This window comes from Pogona vitticeps, chromosome 4 (assembly GCF_051106095.1).
Source record: "Pogona vitticeps strain Pit_001003342236 chromosome 4, PviZW2.1, whole genome shotgun sequence".
Taxonomy (NCBI): Eukaryota; Metazoa; Chordata; class Lepidosauria; order Squamata; family Agamidae; genus Pogona; species Pogona vitticeps.
In genome coordinates this window covers 103,902,896-103,928,321 of record NC_135786.1, presented here as the reverse complement: position 1 = coordinate 103,928,321, position 25,426 = coordinate 103,902,896, and the positions used below count along the sequence as shown (strand labels likewise).

Sequence of the window (25,426 nt, the reverse complement as noted above, 5' to 3'; positions counted from 1 at the left end):
TTGAGTTATGATGTTCATAATCTATGCAGAAAGGCCTTTACAGTATAGGTCTGCTCCCTATAGCTGTGATCTTTTCAATTTATATCCTAGCTCCATAGATCCAGATAAAAGTTTTGAGTCTGATTTATTCAGTCCAAGGAGAGCCTATACCAATGTTCACTTAAGCTTTTTTTTATTAAATTGCACATAAAAGAATCTACAGTTTTAAGAAGGAACAGAGTTCAAGGTTGCAAAGTAACAGTTATGCTTGAAATAAATAAATAAATATATAAATAAATGAATTCAGCATATACAGGAACAATCTTAGCAGAGTATAAATAATATCACTGAGACATAAATAAACTTGGATGTGAAATTATAGGAAAATTGTTCGCTCCTATCCTTCTATCTGAACAATTATGGCTTATGTATACTATGGGTACTATGTCTTGTATTTCATTAGAAGTAAAATTACTGGCAGAACTTGTTCCCAATTACACCTGGAAGGACCAGTTTTCAAATTAACAACTCCACTGATTTATTTGCTCTCTTTCACAAAGCCATCGTCCTTGCTATCACTTTTACAGAAGCATGATAATCTCCAGATGTGTGTGTGTATTTTCTTGGTGGATTTATTTTGTTCTAAACTTTAAAATATGGGAGCAATGAAAAAGTTCACATTAGTTTGAGGTATTTGTATATGAATACAAATATCACTGTGCAGCTGGACTTAAGGAGGCTCTGGCCACAAGAAAGTGAAAGTGAATTCTATTTCTCAGGCATCCTGTAGTCATTTCTTGAAAAATAAAACTTAACTCAACAGGGAGTGGGGGCAGAGAAATCAGTGCCTCTTGATTGGGTTTGCTCTGGGTTTCCAAGAGAGGAAGCTAGGGAGAGAGCAAAACCTGTTTTTTTTCCTTAAAAAGTATACAATTTCACATTAAAACCTCATGACCACTGTGATACACATACAACCCTTGTAGTGCACTTTATGTAGGGTCATTTCCAAACAGCATTTAGAAATTGTAAGTGTTTCAAAAGATAGATGAAGAAGAAATGTTTGGAGGGACCATACAATCCCAATCCTTAAGGAAGTAATTCCTGGCTTCTGTTTTCTGTTCTTAGTATTGTTTTGATTTTAAAATTTTAAGTAGATTTGGGTCCTGAACACCCCAAGTAATATCTCTTTCTGTACCTCTGATCACATCCTTTGAAGTGATCTGGAAAGATCTTGCCACAAATCCCTCTCTCATCTGAAACTCAACAAAATGTTCCATTTGCACTGTTATGGAACTCCTCCTAAGCCTTTCCCAAGCCTGGGTTCCCATAAGTTCTTGGACTACAACTCCCAGAAATCTTGGCGAAGGTCCTGTGAGTTTTAGTCCAACCTGGGGACCCAAGGTTGGGAGCCATTGTTCTAACCCAACCTTGAGTCCCCAGATGTTCTTGGACTACAAAATTTTCACTACTAGCTGTGCTGACCAAGATTTCAGGGAACTGTAGTCCAAGAACATCTGGGGACCCAAAGTTGGAAACTACCACCCCAGAGGGAAGTGTGTCAGATTATTTCGCCTCAAGCTTTTAGAGAAAAAAGATCAAGACACTCCTTGTCTGAATGGTTTGAAGATCTAGATTTGCACCACGAAGGATAGCTGGTCTGAACTGAATGATAATTCTCTACTTCCTGTTTTGGATTATTATCTAGTATTACATTTTATTTCAATAATCCTTGTCACTTCATTTTGTCATCCCTATGGTGGCTCTAAACAATAAGACAATGTGGAAGTCAATCTTCACTGAAGAGAATTTAAAGTATATTGAAGTCCAGTATAAAGACATCATTTAAGAGTATACTTCTAGTTTCTTCTCTGGAACAAAGAAACAAGCAAAATAATTGGCCATCTGAATCAATTATTTCAATGTTGGTTTTGCAGGATATTCTTTTGCTGTTTCTACTAGCAACTGTGAGTTTTTGTTTGGGATTTTCAGATGTTCAGCTTTAGGGAAAGTATAAATGTGGATGATACAGAAATCCTTTTGCAGGACAAAATGAGTGGTGGTGAAAGTGATGACAAGCATGATAACTTCTCCCTTTCTGCTGCTACCTTTGTCCCCATCCAGCAACTATAGACAAACATCTTCAGCGTGGGAAGCCCCATGTGTCCAGAGAGAGTCCCTACCCTGATCAAGGTCCCTACCCAGTTACACATTTTTAAAACAAGAACAGCATGCATTTTAAAAACAAACATGGATCTATTGTCATGTGGGGCTGCCTTCAGAGAATATTCCAGTAGCTCAACTGATACAGAATGCACCTATTAAATTGCTTTTGTAGGACAAAATTCAGAGCATATGACACTGATACTGTTCCGATGTCCTGTCTATTTCTGGGCTCAGTTTAAAGCACTGATGATGATCTTTTAATGATCTAACTACCTGTAGTTTAGGACTTGGATATATAAAAACCTGCCTGGGGACTTAAAGTCACCACTGAAGGCCCAGATGGTAAGACTATTCTCAGGGTCCACCAGAAGGGCGGACACCGGAGAAGACCCTTTTTGGCAGCAGCAACACAGCTTCAGAGGTCTTTCCTAAAACAGATATGCATGACTCTTTATTTTAAATCATCATTGTCATATGCCATCAAGTCAGTTCTGGCAACCCTTTTTAGGGTTTACCAGGACCCTAAAAACATTTGTTTCAGTTCCCATTCATTAATTATGTTGTGAGTGTAGTCTTAAACTGTTGTAAAATGTTACAGTTCCAAATGTTTTACTTGTATGCTTTTTTTTTCTCATCATATTTCACAGAATGCCTTGGAACTGCCTTCACTGGAAAGTGTATGAAAGATAAATAGATTCTTTGAAGTGTATTAGATATGATTATTTCCAGCTCAGTGATTTCAGGAGTTGTGTAAGAAGACAGGAAAGAAAGAAAAAATAAGCATGGGATACTAATATATTATGCTTAAATAATATATTATAAATATATATTATATATTGGAGCCATTAGCTCTTCTAACATGAGCCTTCCATGGCTCTTCATTGAATTTATCCTCTAGATATATCTGTACCTAACATTTCTAATTGTACTTCAGTACATTTATTTTGTCAGTGTCAAAAGAGAAATACATAAGCAACAGAAGAAACACATACACACACACACACACACACACACACAGAGAGAGAGAGAGAGAGAGAGAGAGAGAGAGAGAGAGAGAGAGAGAGGGAGGGAGGGAGGGAGGGAGGGAGGGAGGGCACTGTTTAAATGAAGTAAAAGATACCAATTTTTGTTCCTTAATGAACAGGCAACAATCATGTCTATTGACCATGAGGCACATCAGTCTCTGTTTACTGATCAACAGAAGACCAGATTTCAAACAAAATAACCTATGTTTTATGAGAAGATACCCAGCCTGAAAAATGTTTTATCCTTGTGACCTATGGAGGTCAGTATTTCCCATTTCGAGTTTATTATTATTCTAAAAATAGCAGGAGGTGAAAAGGAGGGCTATGGGATTGTGCCATACTCTTGGAGTCCCACTGGGCAAGAGTAGCAAGAAATCCCTTTTGCCATCTATGTCTAACAGACTGGATGCAACCCTTCTTAAATAACTGGGAACTAACACATACCTGTGGACACTTTCATTTCAGTCACCTGGACAAGACTGAAGCCCCCTTCAAGGCTTCATCTAAGCTGTATCTGATCTGTTTGTTGATCATAAGGAAACTTCTTTTAAGCTTTTATTTCTTATAGCAACACTTGCTAAGGTTGGTAGTCTAATTGTTTTTTATGCTCTAGAGAAGGCACCCTCTGGAAAAACCCCATCCCCAGGAAGCACCTTATTTTCAGGTCTCTCTCTCTCTCTCTCACACACACACACACACACACACACACAGAGAGAGAGAGAGAGAGAGAGAGAGAGAGAGAGAGAGCGTACCAGTACTTATCAATCAGCTTCTGTGTCCAATTCAAAGTACTGATTATTGCCTTCAAATCTCTATATGCCATGAGTCCAGCATACTTTTAAGGGCACTTGATCTCATCATATTTAGTGTTCTCACTTATCGAGCTCCATGGTATCAAAATGCATGCTAACAGCAATCTCACTGCCCTTTTTTGAGTTCTTATATGGCCCATATAGCCCAGTTCACACAGAAGGCATTAGCATTCCATAATACTTCCCCCTGCCTCAAAAATGCCCTAAGCAGGGTGAGGGGGCAGGCAAAACAGCCAAGCATTCTCAATTATCCTGAAATGCTGGCACATTTCTGGCAGGTAAAAATGAAGTAATGGAATACTGTGGCTTGCTTGGGAAGTAAACAGGCAAGCCACAAATAAAAACAAAGTATTCTATAGAGGGTAGTGAGGCCAAGAGAATCCTGAGGCACGCAGAGGTACATGTCTGCAAAAATTAGTCACAGCACAAATTTTAATATCTATTGTTGTTGTTTAGTCGTTGAGTCATTTTCGACTCTTCGTGACCCCATGGACCAGAGCACACCAGGCAACACTAAGCATCTGTAAGCAACACTAAATGTCTCCTTACCTTTTAGTGTCTTTACTCCATTCATTTTAATGTGTTCTTCCACATGCAGTGGCAGTATAGTGCCATAATTTATTAGACAAATTACAATACATGGCAGTGATGCCCTGCATCACAACAGGCTCTTTGTGAGGAGGTTGACAGAGACATATCCAGCAGACTATTTAGCCCCAGCCCAGGAACCCAGGAGCATGCTATGCCTGCCTTACTGAAGGAGATCTTGCAAAGTAGAGCCAGGCTGCAGGGCTCTGTTACTCAGACTGAGGCTTCCCATAGGAGATAATGGAGGATGCCCCAGTGTTTATATATGTCCCACAGGATGATGCAACCCAAACAGAGATCCTTCCCTCCAAAACCCAAGGGAATGCAACTAGCCCTGCCCCTGCCGAGCACTCTCTAAATGGAGAAGAAAGGGATGACGGAAGTTGGAGATTGGGTGATGCAAAAAAGGCACTGGAAGAGGGGGTCAGAAAGCAGAAGCTAGAGGGGTGTCAACTGACCTGACAGTGGAGGAGGAGGAAGGACTTGGTGAGTTGTGCAAGAGGAGTTGGGGTAAGACTTACAGGATGAGAAGGTCAAGGGAGAGCAACTAGAGCCCCCCATGAAACGAGATTGTGTCATAAAGAAAGATCCCTGGACAGGGGAAATGGTCGAACTGAGGGTCCCTAAGGGCTAGGGACTCAAACATTAACACATATCTCCTCCTCTTTATCCCCATTGTTGGGATAAGAGATGCCAAAGGCTCAGACACCAAATATCTTGCTGAGCTGGTGAACACCAACTCAGCTGCAGTGCTGGAGGTGACAATATCAGAAAGCTCATCTGTGCCCCCTCTGAGAGATACAACAATAGCTGGAGGGCTCCCAGTAAACAGGGCCAAAGATAGGCCACATCCCTTGCTCAGATGCAGGAATCTAGGCCCTTGCTTTTGTGGACCTTACGTTTTGGAGGTAGCTTGAACAGAACAGTGGACTCTAATCTCCCAGTGCATTTAACTTGTGGAAGAGGAGGAAAAGAGACTGACTTGGGGCTAGTGACGTCAACCAGCCCTGAAAAAGGACTGTTGGCTGGTTTGTTTCATGTTGTTTCCCCTGCCCCATTTACAATAAACTCTACTGTTGTTGCAAAAACTGCTGGCAACTCCAGGGATCTGGGAATGAAGCGTGGGGGGGGGGTTTCCCTGCCAACCAAGGGAGGGATGGCAGGACTCACACTCTTTATTTAGAATAACTAATTATCACTGAGGTAAATTCATGTAGGATCAATGCTACCATACAGAGTTTGTCATGCTTCCTTTGGTGAGCTGGGGGATCCTATGATTTTCCAACCCAAACACAATAGGTAAGGTTGATAAGGCACTGTTTTGAAAGCGTGTGGGAGAAAATCCCTTAAGTCACAATGGAGCTTATTCGTTGATATGTAAACACAAAGCATTTACAGATGAAAGACCAACGATCAATAAACAAAATATATACTCTGAAGTATGAACAAGCTAGCTACACTTAGTAGCTACTCTAACTCCAGCCCTGGGGTCACTTAAAAGGCAATACAGTACCACTAAATAGCTGTATGACAGGACAGAGTTAGATTAAATTATCTACATTTGGTCTCTTAGGATGATTCTTAACTGAGACTTCCTAGTCAGCTTCCAAATCCCCTTCCTGATTGCCTCCGTCTTGATAGACAGCTCCTTAGGCCATGCTGTGGACATTTCCAGAGCAATAAGATTATGAATAAGGACGATGCCAGGTGTAGCAATATCAAAGAGAAAGCTCTTGTACAAAGCCTTGCATATCGGCCTGTGCAAATATAAGAAGTTCTGTGGATCTGGGATCATTTTTCTCAAGTAGTGCTCTTCCACTAAGTTGAAAACAGCACTACTGTGGACAGAAAATGCTTTCCATAAGCAGTAGACAGCTTTGAATCCAAGCACATGACATCATGCTTAATAGTGCAGGGCATTATATTACACAGGCATCACACAATTACACATGCACACCCAACACACCCACCAGGCAAACATTCTGGTATACAAACCATAGGATCAAGCATGAGATTGTAATTCCCGAACCCAATAGGAGCTTCCCTTACCAAATCCCACTATAGTTTAAAGTCCCAGTCTAACTGACACATAAGAAAAACAACACTAAATTATTGAATTATTCTATCAAAAATAAGCCTCTGTTCCTAATGAAGGCACTATATATTTAGGGGAGGGGGGTTATATCTCTAAAGTGTGAGACAAATCCATACTGAAATGATGAACTGCAAAACCCAAGTATTCTTGGCAGAAGACAGGAGTAGGGTTTTTCCTCCCAAAAGAGAAACAAAGGATTCCTGAAAAGCCCACCATTGATTTATTTTTCCAATTTTGAATACCTTAGGAGTAGCAGAACTGCTACTGGCATGGTAGTATTACTAACAGTCAATAAATCTAAAATATTATGTGTGAATATTGGAATGAAGCCATTAAGAAGATTACAGCACGCAACACAGCAGAGGGTCCACATGAAAAAAGGACAGGTAATTCAGGACAACTGTGACCGCTGACCTTTGAACAGTCAAGACCACTGGTCAATCTGACACACTAATAGAGTTCACATGCATAGAAAGTCATCTAGCCTGTAAGTATAACTTAAATGCTTTAGCGAATGATTTAAAAAGGCCCGTTAAGTCTCAGGTAATTTATTAAACAGTTGATTAGACACAATGCCAAACACTAATGTTTTTCAGATTCCAACTGATAACTTTTCTTCAAAATGAAAAGCCATCCATAGTAAATGAAACATCACAATATTAAACAGTATTATGGAAGACTGCTAGACTACTATGGAGTTTACAAGAGATATAAATGTTATATAAGAATATACATTTAAGCCTTTCTGGATATATAATTTTTTTCACAAGTGGGCCATGAGACCAGAAAGCAATTCTAATGTTTAAAAATATACACATTTTAAGAATCAATCTGAATTCACTTTAAGGCTATACCAGGAAAGCTAAATTTTCATTTGTGTACTAATTTTTCATGTGACTTACCTTTTTTTAAATCATGAAATGTAACTGTGAGATGGCACGTACATGTAAAAAATAACCTTACATTAAAGACAAATACATTAAGTTTTTTGTATATTAAACAATTGTGCCAATACTCATATTTGATTTCAACTTTCAGTCTTAGTAATTCTAAATATAGTGCCAACAATACTTTTGGAATCTAATGTCAACACTGAAGACAAGTACATTAATACCTATGCTTAGTCTTTAATCATATTCTGCTGCCCCTTGAGAGTTTATGAACTGAACATTATACAGTAATTGTACAGCTGATTGCTAGAAGCCTGTGTTTGTATGTGTTTTTAATTAATGAATTTCCTCCACAAGAAAAGCTTTCATGTTAAACTCAGAATGAAAGGGATCAGGACAGTCATGCACTAAATAACAAAACAAACCTTGTTTTAGCAGAAAAGATAGTTATGTTGTACAGGAATATATATAACACATTTCTATTTTTTTCCCCTGTTTTAAATGGGATATTTCATTTTTGTAAAAGGAAAGCTGCATATGAAGGGTAATGTGTTTGTGTGACCAAACTTTGTCTTTAGCAATTATTTGCTTGAGTTCAGTGATACTAAGAACAAGGATTTAATGCAAATTTCCACATGTAAGATTTGTCCATTTGCCCATTTCAATAAAACTATTCAAAAGTCACAGAGAACATCCTTGAAAGTACTTATTTTAGAAGATCTCTGAAAATCTATTTTCAGCTAGGAAAATGGGGTACAGAAATGTAGGATTGTGTCTAGTTGGCTAGACAAAAAAAGTGGATCTCTTTTACATATCTGGTGTGTAAGATGGCTCCTAGAAATATTGATTCCTCAACTGCAAACTGCTATACAAATTTGCAAAATTAGAATGTACAGCTGACCACCAAAAAACCTGAAACTCAACTACAGAAGCCACAATATGAAGTTCTGATTTGTCCATAACTTTGTATAAACTTATACAACCCTCTAGCTAGTGATAACTCTAATGCATATCAAATGCTGGATTGTAGTCTCTGGATGCTCATACAATGTGAAGTCCTGACTGCATACTTATGGCACAATGCTACAAAAGATAACAGAAGAATGTTGGTGGATTCAGAAGTCAGCAAATGCTTTGGAACAACTGGGTTGTAGCTCCAGGAATCAATTATAATTACATATGTGCTATTAAAATGAATCTCATTTATAATGACCCTATTTATATAGTTTTCTGGGACTGTGCAGCTTACCCAAGGCTGTACTGGTGCTGCTCTGAGACCATGGAGCTTGCCAGATGGCAGTGAACATACCCCATCAACCACATAGAATAATGGAGTTGCCTATATGGCCCTGAGTCCAACCTCCTACTCACTGCAGAAATCCAAATCAGAGTATATTTAACAGATGGTTGTCTAATTTTGAGTGTCTCCAGCACTGGAGCATTCACCACCTCCCAAAATAATTGGTTCCACTGTCACAATGCTCAAACTGTTAAGACATTTTTCCTGATATTCATACATCTGGGTTATCTTGGCTGGCCCCTTTCCTGGGAAGCACAGTAGGGATTTGAATCCCAAGACATGGTACTCCAACTCACTGCGCTATCCGGTCTATGATATCACTAGTACATTTAGCTGCTGGTGATTTACAAGGCATTTGTCTAAAAGACTAGTCAATGCTATGTCAAAAGTCTTCTAATGAATGAATGAAAGGACTGTGAGGACATACATAATGTAAAATTAATGTTTGTTCTGATAAGTAGACTTTTGGATAATGTGAGTAAATAAATAAGAATAGGTTATGTGTTCACCTATTTGTTTCTTTTTTTGTCCCAAAGCGAATGAATATATCTAACTGAATATTAAATTTGCCTCTATAAAGGTAAAGGTAATGGTTCCCCTTGACATTTAGTCCAGTCGCGTCCAACTCTAGGGCGCGGTGCTCATCCCTGTTTCCAAGCCATAGAGCCAGTGTTTGTCCTTAGACAGTTCCGTGGTCACATGGCCAGTGCGACTAGACATGGAATGACGTTACCTTCCCACCAATGTGGTACCTATTTATCTACTCGCATTTACATGCTTTCGAACTGCTAGATTGGCAGGAAAATTTGCCTCTGATCAAGCTTAATTACTTCAAAAAGTAAATGAATCTAACTGAATTATCATAGAAGCAAAAATACAGGTTAATTGTTGTCCTATTGCCTTGAGGAAATACAATTTTGAACAGCCCTTAAGCATACAACATTCACTTATAAATAAGAGAGTATCATTTCACTCCCATTTTGGTACATTGATTAACAATCTCCACCCAACTATGTCTTAAAAATGCAAAAAATAAAATAAAATACAATAAATCATTTTCACAGCTACATTGCATGGGAAAGGGGGCTGGTATATTTCTGGAATCTATTTAGCATGAAACAGGGAATACGTCCCATTATAAGCAGCAAGAAAAAAATCTCTATAAGATCAAAGTCCAGAAAGAACTGGCAGTGAATTTATCTTCTTTTATAGACAAAAGACAGTTTTCGTCATTTTCAAAAGGATCCAGTGTCTTTTATGGCAAACTGGGTTTACAGTTTAATTTACAAATAGAATTATAAGTAAGCAGTCTTTGTTCTGCCAAAGCAAATGACAAACATTGTATGGTTTTCAATTCATGCAGTCCTCAGCAGGATAGAAGAGATTAAAATAAAACTGAAATAATTTAGAGAAAACAAATAAATGTTTCAGAAAGTTGAAGGAGATCAAAGTGTGCATTTTCTGACCCCAACTGTACAAGCATTTCTTATTATATTGACCAGTGTCATCAGATCATTAATTAAAAGGAGATGTGCTGGCAGGTGGCAGAGAACCAGAAGCCGATAATTGGCCCCCTTCTTCTTTTTGCCTTCAGAAACTCCATTTTTTTTCCTTTGCAAGATATGCCACTAGGCAGACAGAAATGCCTACTTTGTAATATAATGATTAAGATGAGATGAAGAGACTCTTGCGTTTAAACAGCTATGCCTAATGAATGCAGCTAGCTTTATAATTATGATCTTTTTTTACAATAAGAAGTATGATGCTCCACTCACCATGCCCTCAACTGTCAGGGGGGAAAAGGGAGGAGGAAAATGAGAGGGACTGTTAAATAGGAAGTCTACAGCTGGTAGTACAGTGTTTGTGGAGGGGGGAATATTCTTTTTATTTCATTTAGCAAAAGTGGGGGAAATGTCAGTAATTCAAACAGCTAAGAGGATAAAAATCATCAAATGAAACCTTCCAGGCTTACCACTTCACTTGGTAGGCTGCTCAGGTCATTAAACGGTGTTTCCAATGTGTTTGTGTCAACATTTAGCATCACCACATCCTCAAGTGATTTACTTTTCACTCTCTGTACAAAGAAACAGCACAGGGTGGAAGTATTTTAATGCATCATTGCCTCATTTTTAATATGGTAAATAGTATGGTTTACAGAGGAGTCAAAAAATGGGACACAAATATATATTTTCACAGACTGCATCTTGTCCAAAGGCCTGTACTCTACTTGTACACAACATTTAACTGATATCTAGAATTCACCGTAAGATGCAGTGAGGACTACTGGCTTAGAAAGCTATAAGGAGCGACAAATGCATGGAGCAACAATGGATCTCTAGCAACATTTCTTTGCTAAACAGAACCTTCACGAGCAGAAGTAGGTACTCATTGCTCAGAAGCAACTGCCTAGGAGAGCTGCAAGCATACGATCCTGTGCTAGGCTCAGTGACATGACAAAGAGCCATGTGATCTGAATGTACTGTACTTGGTGGCCATAAATTGTCTACAGTGGCAACAGGGCAAAACATCCATAGTGACGCTGGGCAGTATTTTTAGAATACTTCATTCCTTCTAATAATTATTTGACTGTATATTTTATTGTGGACTGCCCGGAATAGTGCTGCAGCACTAACAGGATAAGTATATTAAATTGAAATAATAAATAATAATAAATAAATATAGTATTGTATCATCATCATCCACCCAGAATCTCCCAGCCAGCAAAAGTACTAGTAATCTATGTTGGGAGATTCTAGGAATTGTTGTCACAAGGACTAATTTTTCCAAGCTCTGCACAAACCACATTCCTTCCCTCTTGTCCAATTTCCTGCAATATCATTCATTCATTCATTCATTCATTCATTCATTCATTCATTCATTCATTCATTCATTTACCACCTTCCTTCTTAAAAAGAACAAGGAATCACATTGTGAAAAATGATAAAGGAAGCTTCACTTTTTCACTTTAAATGTGTTTCATGAGAAAGGAACAAGCTTCAGAAGAACAGTCATTTATTTATTTATTTATTTATTTATTTATTTATTTATTTATTTATTTATTTACCACCTTTCTTCTTAAAAAGAACAAGGAATCACATTGTGAAATGAAAACGGTTCTGCACTCACCTCCATTAAACTGAAGTGAACTCCAATCAAGTATGGCATTGGTGCACTGAAATAAAAAACACACACACACAAAACAAAATTCAGCAGTTTTAATGAAACTGATGAATACTACATTCTTAAATGAGGCACTATATAGGTTGCCATCCTATTAACTACTTACCTGGGAGTATGTCCAGTAATGTGACATATTTCTAGGTAGGTTGTTCTATAAGGATATTTGCTAATACACAGATGGAAATCTGAAGTTCAAATTTTAATTCTTAATATATCATGATAATTCTTACAGGTGTATCATAAAGATTTAAACAATCCTTAATATCGCATGTTAATTCTTACAGGTACATTGCAAAGACTGTAACAACACATAGCAAAGCAGACTCATAATAGGGAATAAGTAACTTTTTTCTTCCTGATATGGGGGCTCTTTTCCTCAGGGGCAATCTGACAGGGGCCACCTGAGAATGGTAGATGGGACTAAAATCTGGTCACAGGCATAAGAAGGTGAGCCCGCCTATCTTCCATACTTTTGCCACCTCTGTTTCTCTTCTCATGCAGGAGGCTACTGGGGCAAGAAAAGGCCATCCTTCCCTTGTGGAGATCTGCCTTGATCATCTGGATTTTTAAAAATCAGGCTGAGAGACAAATGAGATCAGTGCAAGTGCTGCAGGTTGCCCATATCTGTTCTAAAGAACTTGGTCATGCTAAGTGGATAGACCTGTCACCATCTCTCACATCATCCCCTATTGAGGCTACACTCTAACCTTAAGCAAAAGTATTAACACCTAATGTAGAAGCATCAACAGAACAACTGAATCATCTGCCATTTTTTGTTATTATGTTTTTCCTTCATCTTTGTAGTTCTGGTACTTGTTCAGGTGTCAATTTAGTAACCCATCTATGTTTACTAATTATATGAAGAGGTATTTAAGAATGGTGATAAAGCACACTATCTAAAAGGTACAATTTAACAGAAATGATAGCACATCTAATCTCATCATATTCAAGTTGACTCCCTACTGACTCCTGGTATTATAGTAATTACTGCTACTACCTGCTGGGGAAAATGATATAAACATTAAGACTGGAACACAGTTTTGTGTGTCATGAGAAAATAAATTACCTTGATTCATTTTAAAGTTCTAAAAGGAGGTGCTTGTGCAAAAGCACTGTGTTATGATCCGAACTCCAAATTTAAGTGAAAGAAATCTAAAGAAAGGTGGAGGAAGAGCATCTATTTTTTAACAAAACAATTCATTGTTAAGTCACATGAGAGCTACCTATTCTACCTGTTCATCTATTCACAGATTTATTAAATGATGTCAGATTACTACAGATTTTAGCAGAATTTAATTTTTGAATTAACAAAGCAAGTAGTTTTTCAGAATAATAAAGGCAGAAGAGTAGTCTTCAAACCATCTATTAAAATTATGTCTAACACATTATATCTTCCCTTCAATGCAACCCTTACCGCTGAACCCTGTACTATGTAAAATAGGTCCCAGTTGATCTGGTGTTTTTATATTATGTCCTTCTCCTTAAAACACATCAGGTGATGGGGAGGGAGACAATAAGAACAAGAAAACAGCTTGTAAGAACTTAAGAATAGGGAACTGTATGTTAGAAAGGCCATTGTTCACTAAAGCATTCCTACAATAAAGAAGCATTGCATCTGCTCAAAGGAAAGCCTGACGTCTCCTAATGCTTCTAGTGAAGAATTTGTCACGTGGTTCCCATATGTAGTCACATTGCAAGGCATTGCATTTGGGCTGCATAAGATTATACTGATGTTCTAGCAGTGGCATCTGATCTATATCACAATGGAAGTTGCCGCTTGATACAACTGCCACTGTGCAATTAGCTTCCGTGAGTGAACTAGTCTGAAGGCTATACCCGAACAACATTTGTTTGTGTGTGTGGTTTTTTTTTGTTTTAATTCATTTTTATACCACAGCATGTTTCAGTGCAACAATATCTGAATGGATGCAGTTGCCCCAAGAGTAGGACTGCTTCTTTGCTTGACTGCTGGATGCTTAACAGAAAGGAATCAGAGGACTTGACCAAGACAGAAACAGTTTGTCGAGACAGGGGTAGGGAAGGGGGCTGTTAAGGCTGCCTGATAGAGCTGCCAAAGGTTTCTGTTTAGCACCTATCAGTTGCTTAAATTGTCAGGATATCTTACACCCAGCCAGGGACTTCACTGAAAATCTCCCACATGGAAGACAGGATTGTAGCCTAACAGAGAGGCACAATGAAAGGCATGAAGGCATTGCTATCTACCACCAGATACAGTTGTCATTATGAGGAATTCTTCATTATCACTTTTGTCCAAGCAGTAATATAAAGCTTAAAAGAAAAGAAAAGAACTATTTCTGGGAAAGAAACCAGAGCAGGTGTCAGTGTTGTGGAGGGCAAGAGAAGGAAATAGCAGAAAGTTCCACTGGTACCTCAAGCAAAACCTTCAGTCTAGAACTGTTAAATGTACTAGATATTACCCTCTGCCTGTACATCCTTATGGAAAGAGAAAAGTTTCTGTACATCCTTATGGAAAGAGAAAACTTTTGCTATGAGAACTGTTGCACTCTACAAGGCGACCAGATTTAATCAATGGAAAGAAGAGGTTGTGAGCCAGTGTATGTTAAATAAGACAAAATGTCCTGATTTAGAATGTAGTTACAATTTACAAACACCTTTTCACACATGCATAGTATTGCTAAGTGCTGTCAAGACAGAACCTACTTAGAGCAACCCTAATAAAGCTTTCAAGGTAAAAGAAATGTTTAAAGAATGGTTTTATCAGTTCCACACCCTCAGTGAGTTTCCATGCCTGAGTGCAGAGTTAAATCCTGTCTTCCTGAGTCCTAGTCCATCATTTTATCGACTACACCACACTGGGTATCACAGACTTAGTAAGATACAGATTAAAGTAACAATAAGATGCTTAGGGAGGTAAAGTGCTATTTTTCCTATAGTCAACTCCTATAATGATACATTCTAATTCACAAAATTCTGTTTGAAACTTCTGCCAGAAATGGAAACAGCATCCTGACTGAATGTATCCGATCCAGTATGCAGCATCTACTCTCTCCCTAGGACTTAATCATGCTAATGGTGTCTTCACCAGCCCTTGGTGGGATGCAAATGCAGCTGGTGCTTGGTATCCAAAAATGATTCACAGAAAACACAATAGAACCTATTGTCTTGAAGCTTTCTGTTTCTCCACTGGGTACCCAACACAAGTTCTTCTGCATCCCTTCAAAGGTTTCCTCCCTTATGAGAGAACATAACTCACTTTCTGTTATATTTATGAATTTTCAACAGCCCATAAGATGGTCAAAGAGACTTGAAACCAAAGTCAGTAGCACTCCCCAATATACTGCTTACATTCTTTATATATATTTAAAGTTCACACATTGTGCAGCTTGCCCTGCATTTTCCCAAACAGGTGCCTATTTTGACGATATTGATTATCTGTCACAGTACAGTCTTTTGTGCTCAGATGCACGTGGCCAGTAAAATACAAGGGTCACAGGAGGGACTCAACATGGGAATGGCTTGCAACATAGGGAATGTGTGCTGGGACCAATTTATGTCCCTCATTCGTGACATGCAGTATAGGCATCAATGACCTAACACTAGGTTCACCTGAGACACAACGAGACTTTATCACGAAATAGCATAGAGGTTGTTGGCTAAAGCAGAGAAAGATAGGCTGAACTGAATTCCAAAGAGGCTTTCCTACAATCCAGACCATTCCGGCGGTAAAACTTCCCTTCATAGTACAGTACTTCAGTACTGAGTCCTCCTTCAGTAAAGTGGGCAGAGATCTACAGTATCCAAAAAGTAAGTAATAACTTCCTGGGTCTCTACTTCTGTGTTCGTAACATTCCTCATCACTGTACAAAAATGGAAAGAGGGAAGAGGAGTCTAGCGAGTAGCAAATGTGGAAGATGGTCATTGTTTTCAAAAGGGCAAAATAAGCTAGTTGTCCAGACCAGTGGTTCCCATCCGTTTTGACACCAGCAACCAGTTTAGCTGAAGACCATTCTCTCAAGGATGGGGCTGGGGGTGGGGTGGTATTTGTTATGCAGTAGGTTGTTGGAGGGTAGCTTTGAATCGAGCTCATAAAAGAAATGGGGAGCAGGAGGTGAGCTGCAACTGAAGCTCTGCCTCCTCTTAGATCAGCAGTGGCTTAGAACCTAATAGGAGCACTGGCTCCTATTAGATTCTTATGCCACAGGCGCAGCTGATCTAGCAGCAGCAGGACAGGAGCAGAAAGCAAATCTGCACCTCCTGTCAGATCAGCAGCAGCATTAGAACATAATAGGAGCACGCTGCCAGGAGGCGGAGCTTCTCTCGCCACTCACCTCCTGCTTGCTGCTCATCTGTCCTGCTGGCCCAGTCCTTCCAAGGCCACAGGGGTTGGGAACCCCTGATTTAGACCAATAACTTGGGATCTGCATGAATTAAGCCTTTAACCCAGAAACTAAGTATACATGTGCTGCACATGTTGTTCTCAGAAGTATACATACAATTTGCTTTGGGTGCAGGGTTGAAAGGAGATGTGGTAAGTTTTGATTATGATGAATAATTTACATGGCATCAAATTAGTTCCAACTTATGATAACCATTTCCAGGGGTTTCTAGGTACAGCATACTCAGAAGTGATTTATCATTCCCTTCTTCTGGAGGTGCTCCAGGACTATGCAGCTTGCCCAAGGCTACACAGGCCAGCCCTTTTTCTGAGTAATCAAACTTCCAACCTCTGGCTCGATAGCCAGGTGCCCCATCTCACTAACTATTCCAGAAAAGGGCCTTCTACTATTGAAAAAAAGCAAAGTGAGAATTTCTCCATGATGAGCTGTGGTTAGTTACTGGTGGTCTTTACATTGGGGCTGATATGAGGTTGCCAAACTACCAAAATGGACTAGCGAGTGAGGTCCTGGGCTCTGGGTATCTTGAGAATACAAACAGGGAAAGTACCATTGGGACCGCTGTCAACTCTGAACATAACTATAACAACTCTTTTGCTCTCATGGCAACGACAGAAAGGAGTCCTTTTATTGTAGCCAACATCCTTCTAATCCAACAGCTAAAATGAAGGGAGGGCCCATCAGCATCCCAACGTTCCTCCCCACTCCCAAGAAACAACATATCCAATTCAAACATGCAAAGTTAAGAGGTGATCTATAAGGATGCCATTACCCCATCCTACATTTTATCCTAACAGAACCACCATGATATACCCCTGGAAGGGATTTTAAGATTTCTTCTCCCTTAGCTAATATCAATATTTCCCTAAACTTCAAAATATGACACAAACTAATGTGCTTCGAATTGGCACTTGAAGGACAGTAGTGGGGGAGCACAGTCCATGTCCAGGACACTTGCCTATTAGTGATGGCCAGATGAACCACACTGATGCTCAAGGGCATTACACAGAGACTTCCCATCTGATCTCAATTCCAGGTGAGTCAATAAGGAGAAAAGTCACATTAAATGTCTTAATTTGCACTAACACAGTTTAAAAAATGTGTTAGGCTAGATTTTAAGCATATAGTTTTGACCAGTGAACTTTTAGAATTCATTTCACAGCTATGCCAAATGCAGAAACCTTTCAGGTTGGTCCTGTACCACTTCTGCCTATAGTTTGTGAATCACCCTAAGAAGCTCCTAAAAGTAAACAGCTAGCTGCTACTTGCTTAACTATTATAAAGTGAAAAGAAAAATACATATTGGCCATCTTACCAGCAGTAGTCCAGCAAGTGTGGTGGGAGCACTGGGATGTAAATATGTTGCCAGTGCATTGGATAAAGTAATGCAGCTGACCCATGGACACAAGCAGTTAACTATAAAGAGAAACAAAGAATTGGCCACTAAATAAACATTATGAAATAAACAATCTTAAATTGCACAATAAATTAAGTTTGGAATTTAAAACACAAAAAAGGAAGTCTGCAATCCACCATACATGTTTCCAATGAATGCTTTCTCTCCTCCACATACAAACATTTTCTATAACTTTATTTATTTATTAATACAATATCTGGGGGAAAATACTTTATGCAAACCAATATAAAAGCAATTGCACAATAAGTAGCACAGTGTATCCATATTCTCAAATGAGCCATTTCAGGTTTGCAAACCTTCTCAAACTAATCTCTCTGTGTGTTTTCTTTAAACTTCAATCTGTAGCAGGTTTGGTAACTTCTGAGGGTCATTTTTGCCTTTTCGTGGACCTTAGACGGATGCATCGCAGTCTGAAGCTCACAATCCCTTATACCCCCTTTTCCCCCAGTTTGTTTGTTTGTTTGTTTGTTTATACCCCGCCCATCTAGACCGAAGTCTGCTCTGGGAAGTTAACAACACTCAAAGTAATAATAAAATAAAACAAAACAACAACATTAATACAATTGAAGATAGTGAAATAAATTAGGTGTTGAGAGGAGTTAGGGCACAACATGACACAGAAGCATAATTTCACACACTAAGACATGTTTTAGGCAAAGAGAGCATTTTTAGATACTGGAAGTGACCAGCCATGAAGGTGAGCGGGCATCAGGGACATACTGCAAAAGGCATGAAGTTTCACTCTTGGAATTTTTTTTACCATAGGATTTGCTTGAACACTTGTTTATTTATTGGACATCAAAGTTCCTTAGGTTTGAGAGCAAGGATTCTAGCTTTCACAGGAATGTCATCTGGCAAGAGAAATTTATTTACATAATACGAAGGCCAAACTTCAGATGTCACCACACCTGGCACTTCAGGTGCGGGTATATCATAAAAAAGCTGCTTAGAAGAGATGTCAAAAGTGCTTTTCCCTTACTAAGCCTTACTAAGGAAGCAAGTTATCTTGGAGAGGCTGAAGCAATGAAAACATCATGTCCTGCAACTTTCTATCTCAACTAAAACAAATGCATAAGACTGAAGGTCCGTGAGGTCCTTAACCTAGAAAGCATCTCAGCCCTCAATATGGGATTCACACCAAACAAAATCCTGTGGAAGCTTATATACTACTGCAAAGAATCATGGAAACAGAAAAAACATTGGACAGAATCCTATTGCCTGCAACTATGTTAAGGGCAATTGTACAAGTGATTCTACCAATTTGCAGGATATCCATCTACCCCTTAGTCCCAACGTTTTCTGGTAGAACAAAAATGGAAAACCATCAACAAGAATGCCATTCGAACCACGGTTTCCCTCAGTAAGTTTATGCCCATTAGGAACAAATCCATACACTATTATGTGTGTCCTGCATTGGAAAAGCATACATCTTTCATCTCCACAAATCCTTTAAAGGGTCCAGTAAATCAGGTGTCTAAGGAAGTGGACTTGTCCACAAAAGCTCACATTAAAATATAGTAGTTAGCCTTTAAGGTGACACAACATTTTTGGCTTGTTTATTGTTTTGGCTTGATATTCTACCATAGACTAACATGGCTAACCCTTCTAAAACTAAAAGAATAATTAAGGTTTCAAATTTTGCACTCACTCCAATGTAAAGCTGAACATTCTTGTCACTTAGGCAGTTTCTCAACTGAACCACAGCAATGGAAAACAAACTGCCGAAAAGAAATAGAGCAATTTATGATGGGATAATAATTATGTTCCATCAAGTTGATCCCAGCGTGTGATGACCTTTTCCAGAGTCTTCTAGGTATAGAGTACTCTAAAGCACTTTACAATTTCCTCCTTCTGGATGCAGTTCTCATGCTGTGCAGCTCCCCAAAACTATACAGACTGGCTCTTTTTGGGTGGCACACTGGAGAATCCCAAACTCTGGCCACACAGCCAGATGCCTAAATCACTGAGCTGTAAATGTAGTTGCACACTACAGTGGGGTAATACAATGAAAGCTATGCAATGTCACTGTCCCATTTAATGCAGAAGAATGCTATGGAAGATGCTTAGAACTGTATTTTCATTCTACAGCTGTACAGTGGTGCCTCGCTTAACAATTACCTCGTTAAACGACAAAACCACTTGAAGATGAAGTTTTTGCAATCACCTTTGCAATCACAAAACGATGTTTAAATAGAGAAATTTCACTTGGTGATGATTGGTTCCCTGCTTCGGGAACCAATTTTTCGCTAGATGACTATTTTTAAACAGCTGATTGGCGGCTCTAAAATGGCCGACTGCTGTGCAAGATGGCTCCCCGCTGTGTTTTAGGATGGATTCCTCGCTTTACAGGGACCAAAAATGGCCGCCCCTACGGAGGATCTTTGCTGGACGCTGAGGTATTTAGCCCATTGGAATGCACTGAACTGCATTCCAAAAATACTGTACCTCTCTTGCCACCTAGGACTGGTAAATAAATGGCATGAAGCCTAACAAATTCTTGTCAAAGTGCCTCTTAGAATATCCTTAGAACAGAAATCTAATAACGAAGAAAATGTGATAATTTGGGAACATATATACATGGAGTAGGAGGGCACAGTGGTTAAACGTTATAGGAAGAAGTAGAGGCAGAAGTGGAATGAATTATGAGAGTCCATATTGGCCTTGGTATCCATTTACCAAGAAAATAATGCAACTTTACTGAACAAAGATTTTTTTACTACTTCCTTGCCTTTATTTTTCAGCAGCAGAATTTGAAACTGTCAAAAACGCTAACAACAAATAGCAAATCTTCCTTCAAGAGTAGAATATCCATGAATGGCAACAATCACAATGATGGAAAAATTGACAAATCAGATTTAAATATCTTCTGAATAAGACAGTTTTTATGATACGTGGTTTAAATTATGATATATGCTAATCAAAGATTCTCTGTCACCTCCTCAGCAGTCTCTTGGGAACCTATGGCAAGATCTGTTGGGACAGAGTGAACAGTGAGATTTCGGTGTCACCTATTTAAGTAGAGTCTTGAAATCTAATACATTTGGGATTTAATACCCTCCATCTGTTTTACTTTTACTGTCCTGTTTCGTTTTTATATAAAAACATTTGTTTTAAATACTCTTTAAAAATAATGTTTGAAAATAACTAGGAAAAAAATTGCATTCTACAAAAAATAACATTTGTAACTACTGTTATATTATTTTCATAGTAACATCATAACTACTAGTTACATTGCTCATTACAAAATTACTAGGTGCAGTTGACCACACTACTCGAAGCTGGTTACTGTTACACTCGGAGTTCCTTCAACTACCCATCAAAGGAGGGCAATTTTCAGGATTCTGGGGGTCACACAAACGTACTCCTGGATCTTGGAGGGCTGTGCGTATTCCTGCTTCCTTCAGCACCAAATATATTGCATTCTCTTTTTAAAAAGCTGAAAAGGCCCCTTGTACCTTCTAGTACTATTTTTTTTAAAAAAATTAAATTATTTAAATATGAATGGGTGTGGGGGATACCTAGGGCGTGAGGACCCAAACAAATAGCACTCCCATTCCCCTACAGAGCATAAAGGCGTTTGTTTGGCTTTGCTTTTGGTAGCAATTGCTTTTTTGAAAAATATAATGCCAGGGGTGTCAAGTTCTGAATGGCAGGAGTGCTCACTCATACTTTCAAAGAAAATAGTTTTTTTAAAAAAAAGATTTGAGAGGTGACACCTTTAATGCGTGGTCTACATCCAGGACAGACATTATGACAACTATACTAACGAAAGACAGGTGGCAATAATACACTGTAGAGCAAGGCAGAAGTAGCACAAATAAACAGCATACAAAATTGTGGGCTGCACTGAAAAAAGCCAGTGTGGTCCCTTCCACATTGCTCAGGCAACAAGCTAGTCTTCCAAAAGCACATATGCAGTACCAAAATTCTACCATAAAAAAACCATGTGCATGAGGGCAATCACACTGCAGTTTTTCCTTCTGCCTCACTGTCTGCCATGCAACCAAATGTGCAAATGGGCAACTGCTTTCTCGAACTGAGGAAGCAAAGGAGCCCAGCAGCCAGTCAGCAGCACAATCAAACAAAAAGGAAAGGAGCAGTGCCTTCTATCAAAAATTGAGAGATCATAAGAAAGGGAAATCGCCCCTGAGAAACCATGCTTGGGGTCTCCCATGATTCCCATCACTGTTATTCTGATGGAAGGGGTAAGGCATGAGCCACCTGGACCGCAGCATTTCCGACTGGTCAGGAAAGCCTGAATATCTCTAGCTGTTCCTACCGTTGGCTTTAAGAGGCTTTTACTTTGAGAAAGATATGAACAGAAACAGCAGACCTGGTGTATCTCAAAGAGAAAGGCTTACATTTTAGAATTTTACTTTACCAATTATTTTACCAAAATTACATTTCTATCACAAGCAACCAGTGAGGGAAAGAAAACGTTAGGTTTTTAAAAAACAAAAAACAAAACCAAGCAAGAGGAAACAAGAGACTAAGAGTTTGTGCAGCACTCAGTCCTTTTCATTCAGATTAATCTAACAGGATTAAATATGGAAAAGAAGAGGGTCTGAAAGCTCCTGAGGGATATCATTAGGGCAAATTGCCAAAGAATGAAACATGAGCCAGTCAGGGGAGGCAGGAAGATGCTGCAATACCAAGGGACTTGAACATTCGACAGTTGGAGCTTCGGTAATGTGTGAACTGCAGGTTAGGGTATCAAGAGACTCTGTTCACTGACACACAGAATGTCATTGTTGACCACCAGACTGCCCAAGTTTGACAGCTATACCATCCACAGTCAAAGATGTCATAATTCCAGCTAAGCTGCCCCATTTCTGCTTTTAAAAAATTGTTTCACCCTGCAGTTTTAGACTTGTACTGATCCTTTCTTTGTTACTTATAACTGCTGTTTTAATTACAATTTTGCTGCTACAGACACAATTTAATGTTTTAGCTTCCCTTCCTCCATATTGTTTATTCCATAGGATGGATCTTCAGTTATTTCCATGTATAGTTTCTCTAAAACTCATGATACTCTGTTATACATGGTATAACATGGCATTTTCAGGTAGTTTTGGTTTTTGATTGATTGATTGGTTGGTTGGTTGGTTGGTTGGTTGGTTGGTTGGTTGGTTGGTTGGTTGATTGATTGATTGATTGATTGATTGTATTTATACCCTGCCTATCTCGTCGAATGAGCACTCTAGATGTATACAGACAAACTGGGAATTTAAACATTAAAACCTTCAGGAGTTTAGATGCAGGTAGCCATGCACTTCATATAAATGATGTACTCACTGCTTTGTTTACAGCTATTTAAAATAAAGATGCTATATGGAGCCCAGATGGGTTACACACATATGGATCCACACACAACAATCCATTACTGAATGCTAACTCCTCCCTCTTCCATACAATACTCTGTTCCATCATCTCTATGGCAGACCCATATCATCTATTTCTATATTGTTGCTATGTGTCCTCAAATCAGAACCAATGAATAGCAGGGATTTCAATAAGTGAGGTATTTAATCTGATCAGAGTGCTGTCCTCTGAAGATGCCGGCCACAGAGACTGGCGAAACGTTAGGAAGAACAACCTTCAAAACACGGCCAAAGAGCCCGAAAAACCCACAACAACCATTAGATACTGGCCATGAAAGCCTTCACAAATACAAACAACCACATACTTATTACCTCACTAAAAATACACTGTACATACCCATAGAAGCATACAATATAAATTAATGTATTCCATGGCATTATATTCGTACTCTGATGTTCTACATATCTAATTCTGAAGATCCAGACCTAGATATGCTTAGAATAGGCTCACTGGCCAGAATCACATTTAAGATTTACACTGGGGTTAAGTATAGCTGTGCAAATTACAGGGACAAATTGCCACTGATTGATAAATTTCCACAGACATTCTCTGTCACACTGGCTTGTGATCAGGAATACAAGCAGCAGCTCAATGATTTATTAGCAGCAATGAGCTGCTGAGGTTTATTCAATAAAATGTACACTGTAGTAAATTTCCAGTATGATTCTGGCCACTGAAAGTAATGGGGCTTGTTAGTATGTCCTGGGCTAAATCTATTACGAGCAGAACTATGCTTTCAACCTCACAGGCAATAACACATTGTATACATTGAATAACCATAGGGAAAGTTCTATTATAGTATTTCTAAACTCTAATCTGTGGTTTGCTATTTCCTCATGGATCACATTCTAGGGCTTTTTATAAAATAAAGGATATATTACACAATATTACCTTCCATGAACTTATATACACTGTAGGCATCATGGCAGCCTGTAGGGCCACTTACATTAAAGGAATCTGGTTTCTGCAAAACACTTTCACACAGCTCATTTAAAAAAGAGTCAAACAGCTCCCTAAAAAGTACATCAAGCACTCCTCACTCTCTTATACAGTGCAAGTGAATATACCACATTGGTTGCTGCTAGAAGATTTTGACTTGAGACCTGCAGTTTTTTACTGGCTATTTATTCTGTGATATTTTCTTTGTCAGAATTAATTAATTGATTGATTTGAACAATTAAACTATATGCTACAATACATACAACTGAATAATTAAAAGCGTAAATATTAAAAATGATCTTAACTTTAAAAAGGCATTCAGGGACTCTGCCATGACTGTTAAAAATCTGCCTGAAAAGATGGGTCTTCAGCTGTTGGCAAAAGAAAAAAAAGGGAGGGGGTCAGCATGATCTTCTGAGCGAGAGCATTCCATAACTGGGGAGCTGCCACAGAGGAGGCCCAGTCTCGTGTCCCCATCAGCCATCTCTGCACTGGCAGTGGGACAGAGGAGAGTCTCCTCTGACTATCTTAAGTGCCGAGAAGATTCATATGGGGAGATACAGCCCTTCAGGTAGCCCAGTTATGGCATTCTACTGTTATTTTGTAGTCCTGTAAGCTGCTTTGAAGGGTAAGAAAAGCAGATTTACTAAACATTTCTTTAGAGCAGTGTTCCTCAACCTTGGGCCTCCAGATGTTCTTGGCCTTCAACTCCCAGAAATCCTGGCCAGCAGAGGTGGTGGTGAAAGCTTCTGGGAGTTGTAGTCCAAGAACATCTGGAGGCCCAAGGTTGGGGAACACTGCTTTAGAGTACATGTGACCAGGCCATGCCATCTGATCTATGATACGCATGTGTCGAGCAGTTTTGTGACGAATACAACAGATATGTAACTGGTCACTTTCTTAAACATTTTTAGTGAGTAAAAATTGCCTCCAGGCAACTGTTTTTTTTTTTTTTTTAAGAACTGGAAAATGAGACTAAGAACCATTTTCCACCAACACAATTTGTGATCCTGTTTTATGTACTGTGAGGATTGCTTCCTTTCTTCTAGAAAGTTAAAGGGAAAGAGATACTTCCATGTGGTTGTGGAGTGCTGCTAGCAGGAGGAGCATGCAGGGAACTGAAGCAAATTAAGCTGGAGTAGGCTGTGAAGAATTATTTACACAACTGAATTATAGAATTTGAGCATTCATTATTGTTTTTTTAATCCCTGCCACAAATTGTGTGTTTCTAAAAGACTTTATGGGGCAGTGATATTTCTGCATGAAACTCCAGTGCATGG

At 39.0% G+C, this 25,426-nt stretch overlaps 1 protein-coding gene across 4 annotated transcripts in view; it reads right to left on the bottom strand.

The window, feature by feature from the left end:
* The window catches only part of DENND1B (DENN domain containing 1B), a 217,211-nt gene that overhangs the window by 60,905 nt on the left and 130,880 nt on the right, over positions 1-25,426 (bottom strand). For all 4 annotated transcript variants that reach the window (XM_072998076.2, XM_078392296.1, XM_072998074.2 and 1 more), the window contains 3 exons: positions 17,724-17,824; positions 11,979-12,024; positions 10,825-10,926 (listed from right to left, as the gene is read on the bottom strand). In XM_072998076.2, coding sequence (XP_072854177.2) covers positions 10,825-10,926; positions 11,979-12,024; positions 17,724-17,824 — 249 coding nt within the window. The remainder of the gene's footprint in view (positions 1-10,824; positions 10,927-11,978; positions 12,025-17,723; positions 17,825-25,426) is intronic.